The sequence below is a fragment of the Amphiprion ocellaris genome, chromosome 15, assembly GCF_022539595.1.
Source record: "Amphiprion ocellaris isolate individual 3 ecotype Okinawa chromosome 15, ASM2253959v1, whole genome shotgun sequence".
Taxonomy (NCBI): domain Eukaryota; kingdom Metazoa; phylum Chordata; class Actinopteri; family Pomacentridae; genus Amphiprion; species Amphiprion ocellaris.
In genome coordinates, this window is record NC_072780.1 from 10,704,160 (window position 1) to 10,724,473 (window position 20,314).

Below are 20,314 nucleotides of genomic sequence, written 5' to 3' on the forward strand. Positions count from 1 at the left end.
ATAAGTCCAAATTCAATCTACTCGGATCAGAAAGTAGAAAGTTTGTGCAGAAAAAAATTGAGGGATGCATAGACGAGAGTGTGCTCTGGGTATGTAAAGCATGGTGGTGGCATTTAAAGTCTGGGGCTGTTTTTCTTCCAGTTTTTTCGGTAAACTTCAGATCTGTCAGCAGGATAATGATTCAAAGTAAACAATTGTTCTGCTGAAGGAATACTTTACTCATTTCTGGGACTTTTTGTGTCATTCAAACATGTTTACCCCCTCAACTATCTCACCATTTGTGTTGATTCCGCCAGTTTTGGATGACATGCATGTAATCTACCTCTGAATGGGATAAAAATCCAACAGATAAATGTACATGTTTGGCTGTATAAATGGAACATTGCTGTAAAAATGCTTACTGAACTGAATAAACTAGAAGTGTTTCTCAGTCTTTCTCAATTTAGCTGTTCATATGCACAGTGGTCACTTTAATAAACTTTAATAAAAGCATGCTTCCACCCCTTAAAGCAATGCAGCAGTGGCTTTTCAATTCTAAAGAGATTTTTAAAATGTATTAACCATACAAAGTGCCCGTCACAGGGAAACACCGGCATGTAAAAGCATGTAGTGTTTCTTCATCTTTTGACCAGTATCTCCAGGGCATCTCTGGTCCTGCTGTAAGTAGAGAAGAGATAGCCTGTAAATCAAATTAGCGGTCTAATGGAGAGAGATGAAGAGAAGGAAGGATGAGAGGAGGAGGAGGGAGAGAGAGTGGCGATTAATCTGCAGGATTATTGTCTTATTTTTGTGAATGGATGAAGAGAGACGGAAGGAGGGAAATGGACTTGGTTGGTTCGAGTGAGTAATATTGACTTCAAGGGGAAGTTTTTCGAGGATGTGTAACCAATTACAGTGGCCCTCCCACCACAAGCTTCTTTTCAGGCTTGGGACAATTCAGTGGAACTGTGGCGGTGCTGCAGCTCTGTATTAGATTTCATATTGCTTTACCTCTGTAATGGAATCCTCTGCTTGAGCAACCAAGGAATTCAGGTAGTGACACATACACATACACAGGGATGTACAGCGCACACACACAACAGCACAGACATTAGACCAATAGTGGATTTATGAGCCTTACACTAATGTGGATATTTGAAAGTTAATAGTACGCCATTATAACTAAAATGAACAAATATTTGTGTTGCTTAGATTCATTTCCCAATTTTGCACTAATCAATAGTTTTATAGAACAATTTTTGGAACCTTAAAATGGGAAAAGCGTAGCTCATAGTGACCTTCATCCTGCAGTTTCCCTCAAATTCTATGTATTTTTTTTTTGCATCTTTTAGCTCAGTGTTTACGCTTTCTGGTTCACAACTTTACTGTTTTCTTTCACTCCTTTCACCACCCTCTTTAAGCCTTGTTTCCAACTGAAACAGGGAGCTACAGAGTGAAAAGCTCTGATTATCAAGTGTCTTTGCTCCACTAAAGGAGGAGTTTGCTATGCTGGAGAAAGATTATTAAAGTTTTAGCAAGTTAGGATATTTAGATTGTTAGAATGTGCCAGATTTTCCGTCCCTCTTGCTCTCGCATCTCCCTTTAAGCCTGTCCTGTGCACGAGCTTGGGTGTGCATATGGGCATGATCGTGGACAGGATATGCTGGAGAAACGTTGTGTGAATCAGCCTGAGCCAGAGCTGTCAGTAAACAACTGCAACATTTGCACCATATTAACTTTCATAAATGACAGATTAATATGGTCAGCTTGTTGCATTGCCCTAAATGTAGCCAAATAAAACCCCAAAACACTCAAATTAATGCAGGTTTAAAAAAAATTACATTTGATAAAATCATAAATCAGTGAAACTTTACAAATACAGTCATGCATTGTGACCGAGACATAGTTATACAGATAAACACAGAAAACAGTGGAGGGAGAGAGGAAGTACAAATGATAGAAACTTCATTGTTTAATGGAACACAGAGCTCCTGTTTCCTTATTCAAGGTGTTTAGTTTGATCCTGCTGAGCTTTAGTTGTTCATGAGCAATCTGTCTGCACCATCTTCCCTTTTTCTTTCTCATATCCTCAGCCTGCTTTCCATAAAAATGAGATCTTTCCACTCTTGGACCCTAATGGGGAATAAAGAAAAACATAATACATGCATTTGTTTGGTGTCCTGGCATTTGCTGTTTTTTTTTTTTTTTTTTTTTGGTTTTCTTTCGTCTGTCTTATACAGGCTGTGTCTGGTTTATGTGCCCATGTTTTATTTATTGTTGTCTTCATTAACAGTTTAATTGAAAGGCAACGGGAAGGGTCACATTTGAATATTATTGGACCAAATGGGGCTGATAGCGTCCTGTAAGTATGGACTGTAAACGGGAGCGAGAGAGAGAGAGAATGTAGATGTCTGCCAACTTAAAAGATAGTAATTTGCAAATGCTGGCTGTCTCCAGTGAAATGTTTGCCCACTCACAACATAAATTGCCTCTGTGTGGGTTTCCCCTGCACTGCCCATACATAACCTATTATAGAATGAAAATTACATGGTGCAGTTTACTGGCTGTTATGTCAAATATTTAATACTTTGCTGAGCATCAGTAAAGCCGCACGTTCCTCCTCAAGAGAAAAGTGGACACAGATTTTTTTTTTCAGGAGACAATTTTCTTGCAGATTACCCCATTTTATTTCCTAATGCTTGAAGATGAAATACCATGTTAAGCAGGGGCGTATGTGTGTGGACATGGAAATCTGTGTGCTTGTGCATGTATACACACTTTTGTACCTGCTGTTCTGTATCAGATTATAGAGATTATGGAAAGAAGAGTATTTAAAGGGCCTTAGAAATGTAGGAAAAAATATATATAAAGGCATAAAGAGGCTTTATTCTGGTTTTTAAAAATGCTTTTCCAGAAAATAAAACATTGTCATGGATGTGTGAGGTATTCTCACCTGTCAGTAAATTGCTTTGGACTGGTACCAGTGTAGTCATTTGCCTCTTTAAAAAAAATATTCTTCAAAACCACAGGAGAGAGTGGGCTGCTTAAGACACTAGATATACACCACCGTTCAGAAGTTTGGGGTCACCCAGACAATTTCATGTTTTCCATGAAAACTCACACTTTTATTCATGTGCTAACATAACTGCACAAGAGGTTTTCTAATCATCAATTAGCCTTTCAACACGATGAGCTAACACAATGTAGCATTAGAACACAGGAGTGATGGTTGCTGGAAATGTTCCTCTGTACCTCTATGGAGATATTCCATTAAAAATCAGCTGTTTCCATCTAGAATAATCATTTACCACATTAACAATGTCTAGACTGTATTTCTGATTAATTTAATGTTATCTTCATTGAAAATAATGCTTTACCTTCACAAATAAGGACATTTCTAAGAGACCCCATACTTCTGAATGGTAGTGTATTGTACAACAGGTTTCAATAATGAAAAACAAACCATCTCAAATCTCCATTAAATCCAGAAATCATATCGTAAAAGGATTATAGGGACAAGTTTCTGTCTTACATCCAAAGACTTCAGAAACTTATGGTGTTTAGCCAAGAAACAGTCTGGCTCATACTGCTTCATAAAAGCACAACATATCATTTTTATGCCTCTTTTCTTTCTCAGATCAAGATATATTGTGAATTAATGTGCTTTTAAGATACTGGTAGCCAGAATTCCTCTGCTCTAAAATAGTTGAGCTCAGCTAAGCTATCAGCTGTTGGCCTGAGTTCATATTTACAGATAAGAGAATGATATCAATCCTACTCTAACATTACTATTTCTCTTGAAAAACTCAGCTTATCTGCTTCATCAGGACTATGCAACTGTAGTTTGATCAGATTGGATTAACATTGACCAAAAAAAATTCCAGATTTTCATTTAAATGATCCTGATTGGTTCAGGTAGTATGAAGTCCCACCTATTAAAAAGCAATGAAATAAAAAGTTAAACATTTATGATCCAGTGTGATCCCATCACTCATCACAGTAATCTAATTTGTGCCTTTAAAGCTCACCACAGCTGCAATTCCTTACGAAGAAAAAAATCACAAACCCTTTTTTAAAGAATTTGATAACATCTGCATCTTTTGCAGCGTGTTTCACTACAACGTGGCCAAGCAAGAGGAGAAAAATACCAGCTCATGCAATGTAATCTCCTTCCTCCCCAAAGGAATCGGTCTATAGAGCGATGGAGGGAGGGGAGGAGAGAAAAGAACAATAATGGTCTCTACAGTTCAGCATCTGCTCATTAATCATTCATCGGCAGCCAAGTGGCAGCAGCAGGGAGCACAGTGAGATTTCAGGTTACGGTATCAAATCTCAATTTATAAATAGAATAGTTATGGAGCTAGGTGGCAGAATACCATCACTCAAAGCCCCCTCCTCCCACCTTCTCCAGAGTATTCACAGTTTTTTCTGTGTCTAAGTTTTGGCTAGCATGCAGTAATACTGCGCAACCACACATTGTGAGCGTCAGAACAGAAAAAAAATGGTCCTGGCAAAAAGTAAGATCTGAAATGATGAAATAAGGGGAGAGAAACTGACATGTTTCTATTGAGTCCTACACATTTATTGTTGGTCATTGTCTGCTATGGATTTATTAAAAAATATCCATCTAAATCTGCTTGCTCACGTATATACATGCTCTGTTAACTGACCTCCCCAAAGCTTAAATAAGCACTTCCTCTCCTCCCGTTTCCCATCTGATTCTGTCAATATGTGCCATACATGCCACACCTGGATTGATCAGAGGATGCTTTCCCCGATCCTGTTTGTGATAGCGATGCTTCACCGCCACTCATCCCCATCGTTCAAGGACAGCCTGTCGACGGATGAAGAATGGCGAAGTCCTATAAGCTCGTCTCGCAGCAGAGGCGATGAGAGTGGGGGGATGTCCGAGCGTTTCCCGCTTCTCGCTTCCAGAGACACACTGGTGACAAGTGACACCTTTTATTGATTAATGCTGCATGGGACTGCCATATCTAATAAGCCACGTACATACTATACTGTACGACAAATAGGCCCCTATGAATTATTTGTTGCTGTGACGTGGCGTGGAACAGGGCGACTGCTTCCTGTGTGCAATTTCTGTCTCATTTGATTTGCAAATTTAATAATTGAGTAGCTATTAAAATCATGAAAGAACACATGCAAACATGCACCATTATGAGTTCATTTTTACCTTTGACATGAGAACTGTTCATGGATTTGTCATGCTCAGCTTCATTGCATATTTGTTTGTGTCAGGAAAATCAATCAACCGTGACTTCAGAATAAGAGTCCGAAGATTTACTCCACTAGCCATCCTGTGCAGGTGATGTGTCTTTAAGCTGTTGGTGTTAAAACTCTCCTTAAATCTAATATTCAACATTATATCTTGGATTTTGGACTGATATTTTAAAGGAAACAGATTTTGTTAGAAGAAGTTACTTCGTCCTCACCCTCTTTTGTTGTCTAGCAATTCTCGTTCTTCTTTTCAATGTTCTCAGCTCTTTCCTCACTTTGTCTTTGTACATCTTGTTCTTCCCACTTTAACACTTGTCTTAGATGTGTGGTTTTGGGCAAATCAGACCAGAGTGAACAAGAGGAGTATTAGAAGAGGAAACATTTCATGCGTGGGCGACGTGTCCCGGCACAGTTGTTAGAAATACCTGCAATGAGTAAATTAATGCCTCACCCAGCAGTGATTCACTGGCAGTACATGTACCATATGACATGTATTAGCAATCCAAATGGCACAGGAGAGGTTGAATGCTTGCGTGGCACAGATTAAGTGGCATCAAAATCTAGACATTTGCAGCAATGCTTTAATACGCGTTAGGATGCAGGTGAAATGATATGTGTGTTCATCCTGAGTGGCTTGTACAGGACTAATCCTGCTTTCAAACATGAAAGTAACACATCTTTTTGATGACACTAGACCCTCGGGCTTTTGATCACATTATCTAGTCTGACATTTGTCCACAGTGGTGCCTCATATTTGAAAAAGTATCAGTGAGTGAAGCCAGACACAGATATGAGAAGGGGAAAAGGATACCAGCTGTAAATGATGGAGTCAAAGAGAAGAGGAGGATAAAAGCCAGGCCTCAACTGTTGACCTGAGATAAGAATGATGTGGTTGTGCAAGGCCAGCAAGCATAAACAGAACATCACTCAGTCCGTGTGTGGGATGGTGTGTGTGTGTGCACGTTGGCATTAGCTACAACATGACTGACATGTTAGCGCAGAGGCGGCAGCAGGCCATAAGCTATTAGAGAGGAGGCAACCGCCACATCATTCACCTGTCTGGAGGCTAGTTAGCGGGCAAAGTATGTGGTGATGGGCAGCACTGTACCACACAGTATGGTAGAGTGCGTGTCAGAGCCTAGTCTAGACTGACAGTGTGATTCAACACCAGAAACATGAATAAAAAAATCCTTCACAGCCGACACAGTGAGCGGCACATTTTCTTGAAACATGGTCAAAATGGTTTAAAAAAGAGCCTTGCGCTAGTTCTTTAAACGCTTTTGAGAAGCTATTGCTGAAATATTGAACCAATAACCTAGTGTTGTGACATTGGAGCTTAGATAGCAAAATGAACTGAGCTGGTTTAGTAGAAAATACACGGGCATGTTCTACAGCATTGAATAAGTCACTATTTAAGTACTTAATACTGAAGTAGAAGGCAACAGCTGTTATATTTTTCAGCCGGTTAGTGTAATAGTTATATATTTATAATATCTATCTATCTATCTATATATATGTATATATGTATATATATATGTATGTATGTATATATGTGTATATATTTATACATGTATATGTGTATGCATATATGTATGTGTATGTATATATATATGTGTGTGTGTGTGTTTGTGTATATGTATGTATATATATATACACATATGTATGTATATGTGTATATGTGTGTATATATTTTTTCTTTTTTTTTTGACATGTTATATATGGCATGTAAACAATTAGCCTTTCAACACCATTAGCTAACACAATGTAGCATTAGAAAACAGGAGTGATGGTTGCTGGAAATGGTCTCTGTACCCCTATGGAGATATTCCATTAAAAATCTGCCGTTTCCAGCTACTTTATCTCCAACTATCTATTTATATTACATCTATTACCTCAAAAAGGGAATTTGTTCTTTATTCCCATTATTACTATGAATGGATTTTATTTGTCATCCTGTTTAATCTTTCTGTTTCATTTTTTTTTTTGAAGAATGCATGCAATGCAATGATCACTGCAGCGGAGGTGTCTGGATTCTCCTCGTGTCTCATCCTGCATGCACTACATGTACTTGTAACATCTGTTTACCAGAGCCGCCGCCTACAGCCTCCACTCCCAGCTCTCGTGTGCACCCACAGCACATACCACACACTAACACGCACACACAGCTAATGTGTCTCAAATAGCTCGCAGCCATTTGGAAAAATGAAAAACCAATACCTTGTAAAATCAATTGTGATGCCCACCTTCAAGTGAGTGTTGGTGTGTGCGTGTTTGTGTGTCTAACTGTACAGTAAGAGGTGGACAGCTCCCTCTTGTATACTATTCATTTTTGTCTTTTTATGAATTTATATATTTATTTATTTATTTATGACAGCGTGACAGTTTAATTTTTCTTTTTCTTTTAGTTGAAGCTTATAATTATTTTAATCATTCTAAGAAAAAATTAATTAATAACAGAATTTGTCATTTGGGTTGTTGCTTTACATGTGAAGATTTTTGTCTACACTGTAATTTATTAAACAATGTACTGTTAATTCATAAATTTTCCCACTTGTGTTAAGATACAGATAATACCTAGTAAAACACTTACCCTACATACTAACCCTAAAAACACAGACCAAAACTATAGATAATATCCACATTTAAAAAACAAACATATTTTTCAAATTAGCTATTATTTCTTTTACAATATTTGACTGTAGAATTACAGTTAATATGATAATTATATATAATATGCTATTATATTTAAAGCAACAACAACAAAAATCTTATTTTACATATATTTGGCATTATTTTAAAGATAAATTATGGATATTAAGAATTAAAAAATGGTAAATTATTCTTTTATTGTTTGCATATTTATTAATCTATTTTTTTTTTCAGATTTTCTTAGTTTTGTTCTAGCAAAATCACAGAAAAAAGTGATCATTTCAATGTTGACTGTAAAAAACAAACAAACAAAAAGCTGTACATAATGTAGATATCCAAGTCTCAAGTTTTACAAATACTGTAAAGTCAAACAGTTCAACTGTATTTAAATCAGTGAAAAATAATAAATAATAAATAAAAGAGTTTAAAAAAAAAACTCTTTTATTACCCCTTTTTAAAAATTTTTTTTACAGTGTAAAAAAGTAGGACTTTTTCCATTTTTTTAATCATTATTTTATGTGTTTTGACATATTGTGATTTAAACTGATATTGTAAAAACATATTCTCAGAATATTGATTCCATCCAGTTCTATATATTGCTGATATGTGAGTAAGAATCAGCATCATACAATATAAAAGCCTCAGCTGAAATGTGTTCAGCCCTGTCGCACTTACTGTGCACCAGAGTGACTGAATGCTCACACACCTGTTCAGGCCTGTGTAGGAAGCTGGAATGTGTCTATACTATGAAGTGTGGATCTGAAGCCACTTTGTTTTCATGTGCTATCACCACGTCTGATCTCTGCTAGTATTCAAGTAGCAATATGTTCTCCATCTCGCACGGCTAAATTGCTGTAGAGTCGAGCAGATTCACTCGTCTCCGTTTAACACCCACCTTACCCATCCAAAAATGACATGACTTCACTGCGCTGCCTCACGCCCGCTTTCCATAATTGGAGAAAATGGGTTGCTGTTTGTCCCCAACACATGCTTGACTGAGCGCCATGACAATCTGGTATGAAGTGTGGATGTGCATAAATACTGCATGTCTGAATACAGTGCAGGATGCACACACGGGGCTTGATGACTGGCACATCAGTCCTATCTTATCTTTTCCTTGCTCACCCTCCTTGCTTGTCTGTGTCATTCTCTCCAACGGCTTCTCACTCAACTCCTCCGCTGTCTACCTGCAATATTTATCTCTTTCTTCCTCCTTCCTCCTAGTGCTAATGAGTTCTGGATGTGGACTGTGTGGGGTCCAAAGCTTCTCCCATACTGCTGTCTCTCCAGCTGGGTGCCCCCATGGTGCACCAAATGCCTCTCCTGAATATTGAATAAACCCCAGGACCACCTCTGTGCTTCCTGATCAACAGCACTGCTATTACCTATCTATTACTCTGCACGGGGTTGTGGGGTTCTGGCAGGGTGGATGGGCTTTGAATTTGTTGTCTTTGAGCAAAGACAGAGATAATAGGCAAGGGTTGGTTGAACGTTTGAAGTTGTTTGATACGATCCCCTGAGATTATTTCCTTTCTTGCTGAGTTACCTCAAAGCACCTCTCAGAAAGGGATTTATTTTAGGATGCATCCAATCAAGGTCTCACATTCTGGTAACTTGATTGCGTGAGTGTAAGAGTCATCGTGGCCTCAGTTTGCCCTGCTGAAAATCTGGGAAGGATTGTGTGGGAAATTCACAGAAACCGCTTGTTTCTTTTTTGGGGGAGTCAATAATGTTGCAAAATATTTCCATATTCAGATTAACTCATAAAATGTTTTGTCGGATGTGAGTGTTGCCTCTTTCAGTGGTATGTAAAATTAGCTTCCTGCAAAGTTTGCCATTGAACTGAATATAGTCAGAGGAAGTCATTCATCACTGTATGTGTCAGCTTTGCTTATACTGACTTGAACTGATGCTGAAGTTGAAATCACTGGGTTTTTTTGTATGATTTTCCACAAAACTTATTTTATAAATATTTCTACTTACATATTTGGCTAACCCCAGCTAGCAGGTCATGCTCCCACAACATGGACTGGCACTACCTACAAGTTTGCATCATGTTTAAAGTTTTAATCTGATTTTCAAATAAATCTTTAGGGGTATTATATTTTCAAATAATGTTGCTAGAATGTTATTGAAAAAAGTTATTGAAGGCACAGTGTGATAGCTCCAACGTTCAGAGAATGTTTGGAGAACATCCTTAGGATCATTAAGTCTTTTACATATTTAAAATGTAAAATTTCCTCAAACCAGTTTTTTTTTTTAATGTTTTCAAGATGTTATTGAGTTCTCTAATGGCAGAACATTTTTTTAAAAATAATGAATTTCTGTAATGTGAAATATAAACATGCATTAAATATTATGTCTACAATATTTTGATGACGTTTCAGGGATGTTTGAGGTAAAGCATTACAGAATGTTCTTCTAGAAAACCTTCTCACGATGTTACATGATGACAAAGAAAGGACATCCTCAATGCACCATTCCGAAAACGTTTCAAGAATGTTAGGGCACAATGATTTAACAATGTCACAACTAAGCATTTTTAAAATGTCTGTAGTTATCCCACTTTTAAGAAGAACACTCTGGGAACTAAAAGACAACTTCCCACTAAAAACATGACTAGAACTTTTCAGAACATCCTCAGAGCATTATTGGAACAAATAAATTCTAGCTGGGACACTTATTTTCAAATCCCTGTTACTGGATAAGCGTTAAACATTGGTAAGTTAACATCAATTTTCTGTTTGTGTAACCATTTGAATGAATATTTAAACTCCACTTGCCTCTGACTCCTCTTTATATGAGGCATACACAGTTTTTCTGCAATTTAGAAAACATCGGTGGTGCTGTGAGACATCCACAGTTCTAAATTAGTCAGTCATGTAACACCTTTGGTGAAATAAACATGAAAGATATCAGCAAATCACTGTGAGGTGAGCTGATATTTACCTACCATTCATTTTTTATCCAACTTCTCTGTGATAGCCACTTCATTATTCAAAGGCCAACCACACAATTAGCAGCAGCAGATCCTATTGCGAGGGAACCCCGCCAGGACCGATCAATGCTATTAGATCTGCCAATGTGATTAGACACACTCCTGCATCTTCCTTTTTCTCAAGCTAGTGCAAGGGAAGGTTGTAAGGCTTGTTGACTGTAATTTATGCACCATTGATAAGCAATCCCATGCCAAATAAGGCAGGTGTATTGCAGAAGATATAAACAAAGAGACATTTGCAGAGGATGTTGGTAATAAGTGCTTTAAACAGCTATACTTAATTCATTAAGTGCAGCATTCTTCTGTGGCTGTCTATAGCAAGGTCAGCCTCACAACATCTAACTCCTGCGAGAAACGCTAATAACCAGCAAAGCGACAAGCTATCAAATGGACTGCCAGTTTGCTGAGCTCATTTTTCTCCACACAAACAGCGCAGCTCCATCATTGGCAGTATTGGCTTGTCAGTGGTTGGTCAACCCACCGGTTTATCTAGACTGTAAAATCCTATTGACTTTCAGGATGGTTGTTGCTTGATTGAATCAGCTCTAAACTAACCCTAATGACTAATCCCTCAACCTGCCCTAACCCTTAACCACCAATCACAGCAGAGTGCTTCTCCCACTGTGTCCCTCTGGTTGATATGATCTCACAGCAGCCTCTCAGGATTCCTTGATTTTTATTTTAGTTGCACCACGACGTTGACATCTGTATCAGGAGTTCAATACCTCATTTTCCCTCACTGTGGGCTCATTATTCACTGCAATATAAAGTCCTACACCTCTATGGCAACAGCAAAACCACAGGCAGAAGTAGATAGAACTCAGATGTCAGTGTACATCCTAATTTTTATGGCAAAAAACATGAAATGATGCAATTCTGCAATTACTTATTTTACAAAAACAGGAAAAAAATGATTCATTATGTACAACATTTAAGTGTCTACAGGTGTTACCATTTCTGGAAAAAAGATGACTCTAAATACAATAGATATTTCAATATTTTTATCTTGTCTCTTCTCTGCGCTGTATTTGTCTTTTCATTTTTGTGCTGTAAGTCTTGGTTACATCTAAGTCACAGGCAGCTTTACAATGGTTCTGAAGAGTGCAGAATTTTTTGTTTTTTACAGAATGTGGTTAGAGCAAATTATTTAGTTTTTGCTTTTTTAATTGAGACATGTAGACACAACTTTAAGCACAGATTTGGTTAATATTCCTGACTAAAGGGCACATCACAGATGAGTAGTTCAAGAACCCTGTGAAAGTTTTTCTTTTTTTTTTTTTTTTGCAGTTGCTAGCGTTGATAAATGGTGTCATTTTGGAGATTTGAAAAAAGATACCAGCCTTCCAAACCTGCTGGTGGGTTTGGAGTTCAGATGGACAGATTGTTGAATTTTTAATTTTTTGACCACATTTCAGCCAAAGCAGAACTTGTTTTTTTTCTTCTAATTATTAAGTTACACAATAACATTTGGATGTTGGCATTGTCACTGTGGGCACAACAGAATGCTGAAGTTGACCTTTAGCTCTGTCATTTAGCTTTGGCATAGTTTTTATTCTAAATTTGCTTCATAGGACCCACAAGTGCAGAGAAGACAGCGCATACACAACTGCTGAAGTCAACACAAAGCAAGAAAGGCTGCTGTCAGAATGGGCTGGAGACACTAACTGAACAGACCACAGACATTAGGCACAAGACAAACTAATGAACTGAACAAAGCTGTCATTGGTGTCTCCCAGACTCAGCAATCAGGATCTGGAACAACGTAAAGTGATCTGAGCAGGTGACGCAAAGGACGTGTCTGAGTAGTCAGTAGAAATTATTACTCACACAGTATCCATCCCCACGAGTAGTATTCTAGCCTGCAGGCGCTATTGTGAGCTCAGGATACTTTAAGACTGGAAACCTTGGACACAGTAGCAAGTGTTAAAGCCCTTAAAAGAAACAGCTAGTGACTGACTTAAGAATTCTGAAATGTAATCCTTTCTCTTGATTAAGTGTTATAGAACTGGACACACAAAACCTTGTTCACTCAACGCTACCTTGTGAATCAGCAGTATACATCTCATCTCCCTCTCTCCCTCCCTCACCCTTCTCTCATTTTTTCTCATCCGTGCATGAACATAAAGCCAAGCTCGATTGTGCCTTGAACAAGTTCAAACTGAGAAGCAGCCACGCTTTTGTATTTGCTTCAAGTAGACTGTGATAAGCAGCTGTGAGTACAGAATGTCTAAATAGATCACCACTGCGATGGCATCAGTGATTCACCTCGAGTCTTTGCTAAAAAAACGTTGCGTCTCAGTGGGACCAGACGGATCCTCAGTCGTATTACTGAGAGCCTCGGTGACCTTGTAGCGAGATGTGAGGGAGAAGCTGCCCGGAGCCCTTTGCCACAGTTTTAATTACTAGTGGCAAAGGAAGGTTGCTGTAGTTTGTGTGAGATCTGAGAGAGAGAGATGTGATTAGTGTGTGTATGTGTGTGTGTGTGTGTGAATGTGCGTGATCTGTGTGTAGATGCACACCGCATGTGTAAATCTGACACTGGAGTAGAGCTCTCCACCGAAAACCATCCTATTCGGGCCAGTCCTCTTTAAAACTCTCTTACATAAGCCACTACTCTCAGATGTGTGATATCATGGAACTATTTTTGGCTTTTCCTCTGAAAAAGGCTGTTCAGAGTTAGATAAAGACTCGTCTATTCTTTAAATAATACATTGGATCTCCCTCTCATCTTGACTGTCTTAATACACTGTCCTCCATAAAAACTGTGCTACAGCTGGCTTGGATTGACCTGCACAGTTTGACTTCTTTGAGATGTCGGAAGAAGAAGAATTAATTTTATATTTGTAAACTTAAACCCTTCTATCGGCTGACCTGGATTCACTGCCCAAACAAGACATTCTGTTACTGTCCTAGATTTCTCTCAAACTTCAAAGAGATGGAGAATCTGTTATACTTGCAAACTGCTGTGACGGGGCATTAAATATTATTTTCTACTTTTCATGGTGCATTTAGAGTCGCAGGAAAGGGACTGACTGATCCTGAATTTGATTTATAAAATCTAACGTTGCATTCTTATATGTAAAAACTTTTCCTAAAACAAATCTAATGGCCTCATTTTCTTTACATGTTATAGTGCACTGATGTTTCTATTGTATTTTTAAGTTTTCTTTCTGATATTGCAATTGATCTCAAAAGAATCTTGCTCTGCTACACATTTTTGTTATTAGAACATCCTGACAGAACAATGGATACTTTTATTTTATTTATTTATTGAACCCCAAGCAGTTTCTGTGTGTTTTCTGCTCTTGTCACATTTTAACTCAATGCAAGCAAATTTTTTACTGTAATATAAAGTCCAGGACCTCTATGGATACAGCACAGTAGTTGTGCAGACAAGCATAGATTTTACTTAATTTTTAAAATTTTTGCAGGATCTTTTTAGGGCAAATACTTATTTTTTTGATGATTTAAAAAAAGAGACTTATGGAATGAAGTGAGTTCATTAAATGATGATTTTAACCTGACATCTGGTGACTTTTCCTGACAAAATGATATATTTCACATTCTTTATGTGTTTATACCTCATGGCTATTCATGAATACTGTGATTATGGTGATTTTTTGTAAAGACAGCATGCCTTTCAAGCCTGCTGATGGGTTTTAGGTTTGTTTTAATTATAAATAATTGATTTTATGTTTTTTTAAAGCTTTGTCATCAACCTTTAGCTGACCTCATAAACTGATAAAAGCAATGCGGTCAATCTTGCTCATGACCCTGTGAAATCTACCATTTATGTTATTTTCCCTCCCAAAGAAGCCTAATGGTTGACAGGCTGAACCTGCATGCAGTTATTGGTCAATATTTTTTTTCATGGCTCTCTTAGGATTTTCAGTTCAATGTAACGTTATTACCAGCGAAACACATAAAATTGTAATGTCGTGGAGTTTCTCGTGAGCATGAGTCTCTCTCCAATGCAAGGAATCAGTCTGGTTGTAGAACATCACAAGCTCTCACAAGATCCATAGAAGCATCTCCCAGTGTGGGCTACCTAAACGGGGATTAAGGTGATGCTGGGAGGCCGCTAAGACTGGTGGGTAATCTTGGATTTGGCAGTGATGGCAAGATAAAGGGGTTTCTTCATGCCTAATTGACAGATGTGTTATTAGAAAAAAAACAGTTTTGTTGACGTGGGAACACCAGCAAAACAAGGTATATACATTTGGATGCATCTTCCATCTAATATAGAAGCTTTTGTTTTAATGGAAAGGTGGATTCCTTTAGATTTTATCTGCTTTTAAAAAGTAAAAATACAATTTAGATTTCGCCGTTATCTTACACTATGTGATGTGTTCTCAGTTTAATTCCTGTTTTTAAGTCAGTTACTCACGTTTTTCTAAAGTATATTGTCAGCAGTAATAAGATTTCAACAAGTGTACAATTATAACAGCAGAACTGTGATTAATGAGTAGTGAAGATGTGTAGGAGTGGATGGAGGCTTAATGAGAAGATCACATTTATCCCTACAGTTAGGAGGTGCTTGAACTCCTAAAGGCTTTAGTACACTTTTAGGAAATCTACTAGTGTACCTCTTGGTCTCAGTCAGAATTATAATATCTTTGTGTTGATCGCTATCATGAATCACAAGTTCTGCTTAATCTCTACAAAGTATGTAATTAACCCTGCCCTGATTCATATCGCTCATTAAATTAACACAGATAGGACCTTGAAAACGGAGCACACTGCCTTATTATCTCAGCTCAGCTGCTGGCGCCTAAATATTCAACACCTTTTAAACTTGTGCTCCGAAAGTTATGCATGTTTAATAATGTATTTTTTTAAAGAAGTATCTACAGTACCAAAGACAGATCCATGACCTACCTTCATCTAAATCTGTAAAATGTCATGATTCCACAAATATAAATACAGGATGATGCCAGTTTGTTATTGTTTAAGTCATTCAGCCAAAACGTGCAAAGTTAAGTCAAACAGGAAGTGGTAGATTTTTGTCTACGTGTGTGCATGCTGGGCTCTTACACTGCACAGACTTGCAAATTCTAATCTTAATGCAAAAATTAATTACAGCTATTTTTGCCTCGGGAGGACATTTATGACCCATTGTTGAAAATGTGCTACAAAGGGGAAGACGGGGAACAAAACTTGATTAGCATGGAAATGACGAACGAAAGGTGGGATGGATGGGAAAGAGAACAGTTGTGATTGTAGCCTATGAATCATGTGTGTGCATGTTTTATACAGAGAAAATGCTTGATTCGTTATATCTTTTAAAGTGGCAACTGTGCAGCATTTGTACAAGTTCTCGTCATGTCCCATGAATATGGTTTCAGGAAATTAATTACTCAGTAAATCTTAAGCTGATTCTGGTCTAATTAAAACAGTCATGTTGCACACTCAAAACTTTTCCAACTTTGTTACATTCAGCGAAGCTTTAAGCATGTGTGCTGTGTCAGATTTTCGTGTCATTAGCTTGTTAATGCTATGGAGAAGTACTTACAGAAAAAAGTTTGCTTTTCAAAGTTTGGCACACTGTGTGTTTTTGTGAACATGAACTGATTTACGGGAGATGCGCTTTAAATTTGCTTAGGTCTGCAGCAGTTGAACTGAATAATATGTGTCTGTAAAAAGGCAATTAGTGTTTTAGTTTCAGCACATTTTATTCTTCGTGGGTGTGTGTGTGTGCATGTGTGTGTGTGTGTGTGTCAGGAATCGGATTCAAAGCGCTCACATGTGAAGAGCGGAAATGCTTTTAACTTAGCAACCCGGAGATGAATCAAATTGCTAAGCTGCTTTTCTCTTGTCATCAAAACGTACACAAACACACAGGAACAGTGACTCACAAACCTATGCATGCCTCCCGGCCTCACACACACAGTACGAATCCAGCTCGAAAGGTCAGGCATACAGGGGTCATCAATTCCACACGATATTTACACATCTATTTACAGTTACACTTTGAAGGGCCGACTTCACTGACATTTGAAGTAATTTGAAAGAGCTGTTTTGTTCACACCTTCAGACTGTGAATGAGCGTCTGTACATATTTGTCATGGCCGCATTCCCATGATTTAATCCCAGAACTAACACCGGCCATTGACCAAAGCAGGGGCGCATCTCAGTTCTGTCATCCAGAGCATTAAGTTCATTGACACTGTTCTTAACGGTGCTACCAACAACAACAACAGCTCAAGTGTAACCAGCTCATTGTGACAGCACAGATGGACTCCTAGCTCACTGGGTTTCTTCCTCTTTTGTCTCTATAGCTGTCCTTTGCAGCAACAACCCCGGTACTGGCAGACAAGAAAAAGTACCCGAATTTCTTCCGCACCGTCCCGTCGGACAACGCTGTGAATCCAGCAGTGGTGAAGTTTCTCAACTACTACAACTGGACTCGTGTGGGGACCCTCACACAGGACGTTCAGAGGTTCTCAGAGGTCAGTTCTCCATGTTTCGTCTTTAAAGAGACCACATTTTATGATTTAAAAGTTGACAAAGAACACCTGAGGAAACACAATGAGGGGCTGCAGTCCAGAGTTTGCACACATGAAATATGCAACATTCTTTATATATTCTCAAATATAGATAGAATGATGCTCATATTATCATAAATAAATAAGCCTTTTGAAGAGACTGTATTAAACCACTATCCCCATTTTTAAACTATATTGCACACCTCCAGTTAACTTATGTCCCCCCATCTTCACAGCAGGAGTATTCATTTGGATAGCTGATGTAACCATTTGTAACAACTGTAAAATACAATCTACAAACTGTATATAAAGTTAAAAAACAAACAAACAAAAAACCACTACAACTTAAGATCACAAACAGTGGTGTGATGTGTTGTAAAATGTGCCAAAAATACAGCATCGCCTCTGGTAAACAAAATTGCCTCTGCAGCTGGGAGCAGAAATCCTAGGTGGCAAGGTCTGTGTGGCATTTTAGCTGCCTTTTATATTACCACATTCCATCTGTTCTGTATTTCAATATCCCTCTCCCTTTACATAAGCAAAATGCAAAATCCAGCCTACATTACTGGAGCAGGGAGAAGTAATTTGGGGAAAGATGAAGAACATTATCTGTGTTGACTCAGCACTTGTGGTTAACTCTCTCATTGTTGGAGCTGAAATCTATCTTAAAGCTAGAGGACATGTTTTGAAAGTTGTGGTAAGTTGGATTTCAGCTCGGGAACAGGAGACGTACACACATTTGCATCACCATGCAAAATCTCCTCTATTATTATGAGCAGCTAGCAGCTTTTTTTTTCCTGCAAAGCGAAATGGCATAAATCATATTTAAGTCTATCCGAATCATTTGCTCAAGATGTTAAAAGTTCAAAATCATATTATATGGAAATGTCTGCTAATTAGCAAGACAAACAAATTCCCACTTGTGCGAGGGTTGAACATGAATTTAATCACACCTTTGGATAATGACACAAACTCATGGCACAGACATATCACATCACCAAAACGAGAACACTTAGGCATGAAGAGTCGCATCAGATGCATTGAAAGTATGAGTTTGAGAAACATATTGTGAGCTCCTGCCTCCAGGCCCTGGTTGAAAACAATCTGCTCAGCAGCTACAGGGTGTGAGGTGGGGGTGTGTATAAGAAGTCTCACAGCAAATCTCAGAGAGACCAAATCCCTTTATCGCTCCCCTCCTGAAAGCACCAAGGCGCTTAGGATGGGAGGAAGACAGACGGCCCGATTCAATCAACCTGCCACGAGATTGGCCTCTAATCCTGATTTACAAATATGCAAGCATTGCTTCCATACTTCATGATTCATACAATCCTCTGTCAAGTTCAGAGCATGCTGTGTTTTGGTTCATAAGGAAATCACAGCAGCATGTAGCAGCACGAATGGTTGACGAGTTGCGAAGTAGTAAATGCTGTTTGTATATTGCCAGAATACAGAAAAAATAATTTTGTCATTGCATAAAAGCGGTATGATTTCATTACATTGAACAGTGTCTTGTGTACAATTTATGTATGTTGCTGATCATACTATTCATATTTTATACCCTGAGTAATAATTACTATTGAGTAATTTGTTGTTTGACTTTTACTGTGTTTTTGTATTATTAAAAGAAATGTTTTTGTAAATAGTCATCCCACTTTTGAAACATTTACAACACACAAAACAACACAAAATCAGAAAATCACCACAGCAGTGGGCAGGAGTAATCACAAATCCTGTTAAAAACCCACTGCTGTGATCAACTTTTAAAATATTTCTGCACATGTAATATATAATCTTTCAACTATCAAATCTATTGTATTCTAAGAGTGATTTTTACCCTAAGAAACTTTCATGACTTTGGAAGCTGATTTCCAACTTTTCCACTGTACTAAAATTAATGCAAACCTTTGGCTGTCTGCAACTGTTATTGAATGATTAGAAATATAATAGCTTGCTTTTGGGGGCAGTAAATAATCCTAATTTGTAAGAACTATCATTACTTCCTCTGCACAGGCTTTGGACAAAAAAAAATACTATTACATGATTTCACCTATTTATTTGTGCTGTGTCAAGTACTGGATCTGGATTCAGGAACACACCTGAGTACACAGAGTAGTACTGTACTGTTTATACTGTACATTATGCAGATGCATGCACACACAGGCACCTGCATCTGCATAATGAGTGGACTATTGACTGTATTTCCAGCACCTCTATGTCTGTCTTTTTCATTCTGTGCCATACTCTCTCCCCCCGACTGATCTGCAGTGCAGTTTCCCAGGGAGACAGCTAACAAGGTTAATGTTATGTAACACTTGTTAAGGATTCAGTCGGTGGCATGCACATCACATGCGTACACATACAGTACAGCGTCCCCACAGAATGTAACCTGTAAGCTAAAGCCAGCTCGTCAGTTCTATTCTTAGGCACCACTGAAACACACACGTATCCTGGCTGTGGATGGACACTGATGTTCCACTAATAGGGAGGTTGGTGGTTCATTGTAGTGAGAGATGAGTAAAGGCTGGGTATTTGTGAGTGTGAAAGGTGTATATTCACACAAACGCACACGCACAAACACACAGCAATCAACATTATTGAGATTGCCAGACAAACAGGGCTCACTCAGGAACAGCAATCATCAGTCAGTCGGATGACAGACCAGACTGAGAACAGGATTAGGACTCTGTCCTCTGCCTGGAACCCTCTGAGCTTGAGTGTTTAATTACACGATGATCACTGATAAATCCAGCAGAAGTTACTGTCTCAGCACCTGCTCTGTTTCACTTCCTCTCTGTCTTTTTCTCCCGCTCATAGATGTCTTTGCTTACAACCTAAAATCAACTTAGTTGTTACCCCTGTTTGTGTCTTTTACAAATTTGCCTCAGCAGCCAGCTTCTGTTCATTATAAATAACCAGGCAATGCTGTGTAAACTCATCTCCAGAATGACTCATTCATGCCATTGTA

The 20,314-nt window shown here is 38.2% G+C and overlaps 1 protein-coding gene across 1 annotated transcript in view; it reads left to right on the top strand.

Moving 5' to 3' along the window:
• The window catches only part of gabbr2 (gamma-aminobutyric acid (GABA) B receptor, 2), a 195,000-nt gene that overhangs the window by 78,809 nt on the left and 95,877 nt on the right, over positions 1-20,314 (top strand). The window contains exon 3 of the mRNA XM_055017991.1: positions 17,143-17,313. Coding sequence (XP_054873966.1) covers positions 17,143-17,313 — 171 coding nt within the window. The remainder of the gene's footprint in view (positions 1-17,142; positions 17,314-20,314) is intronic.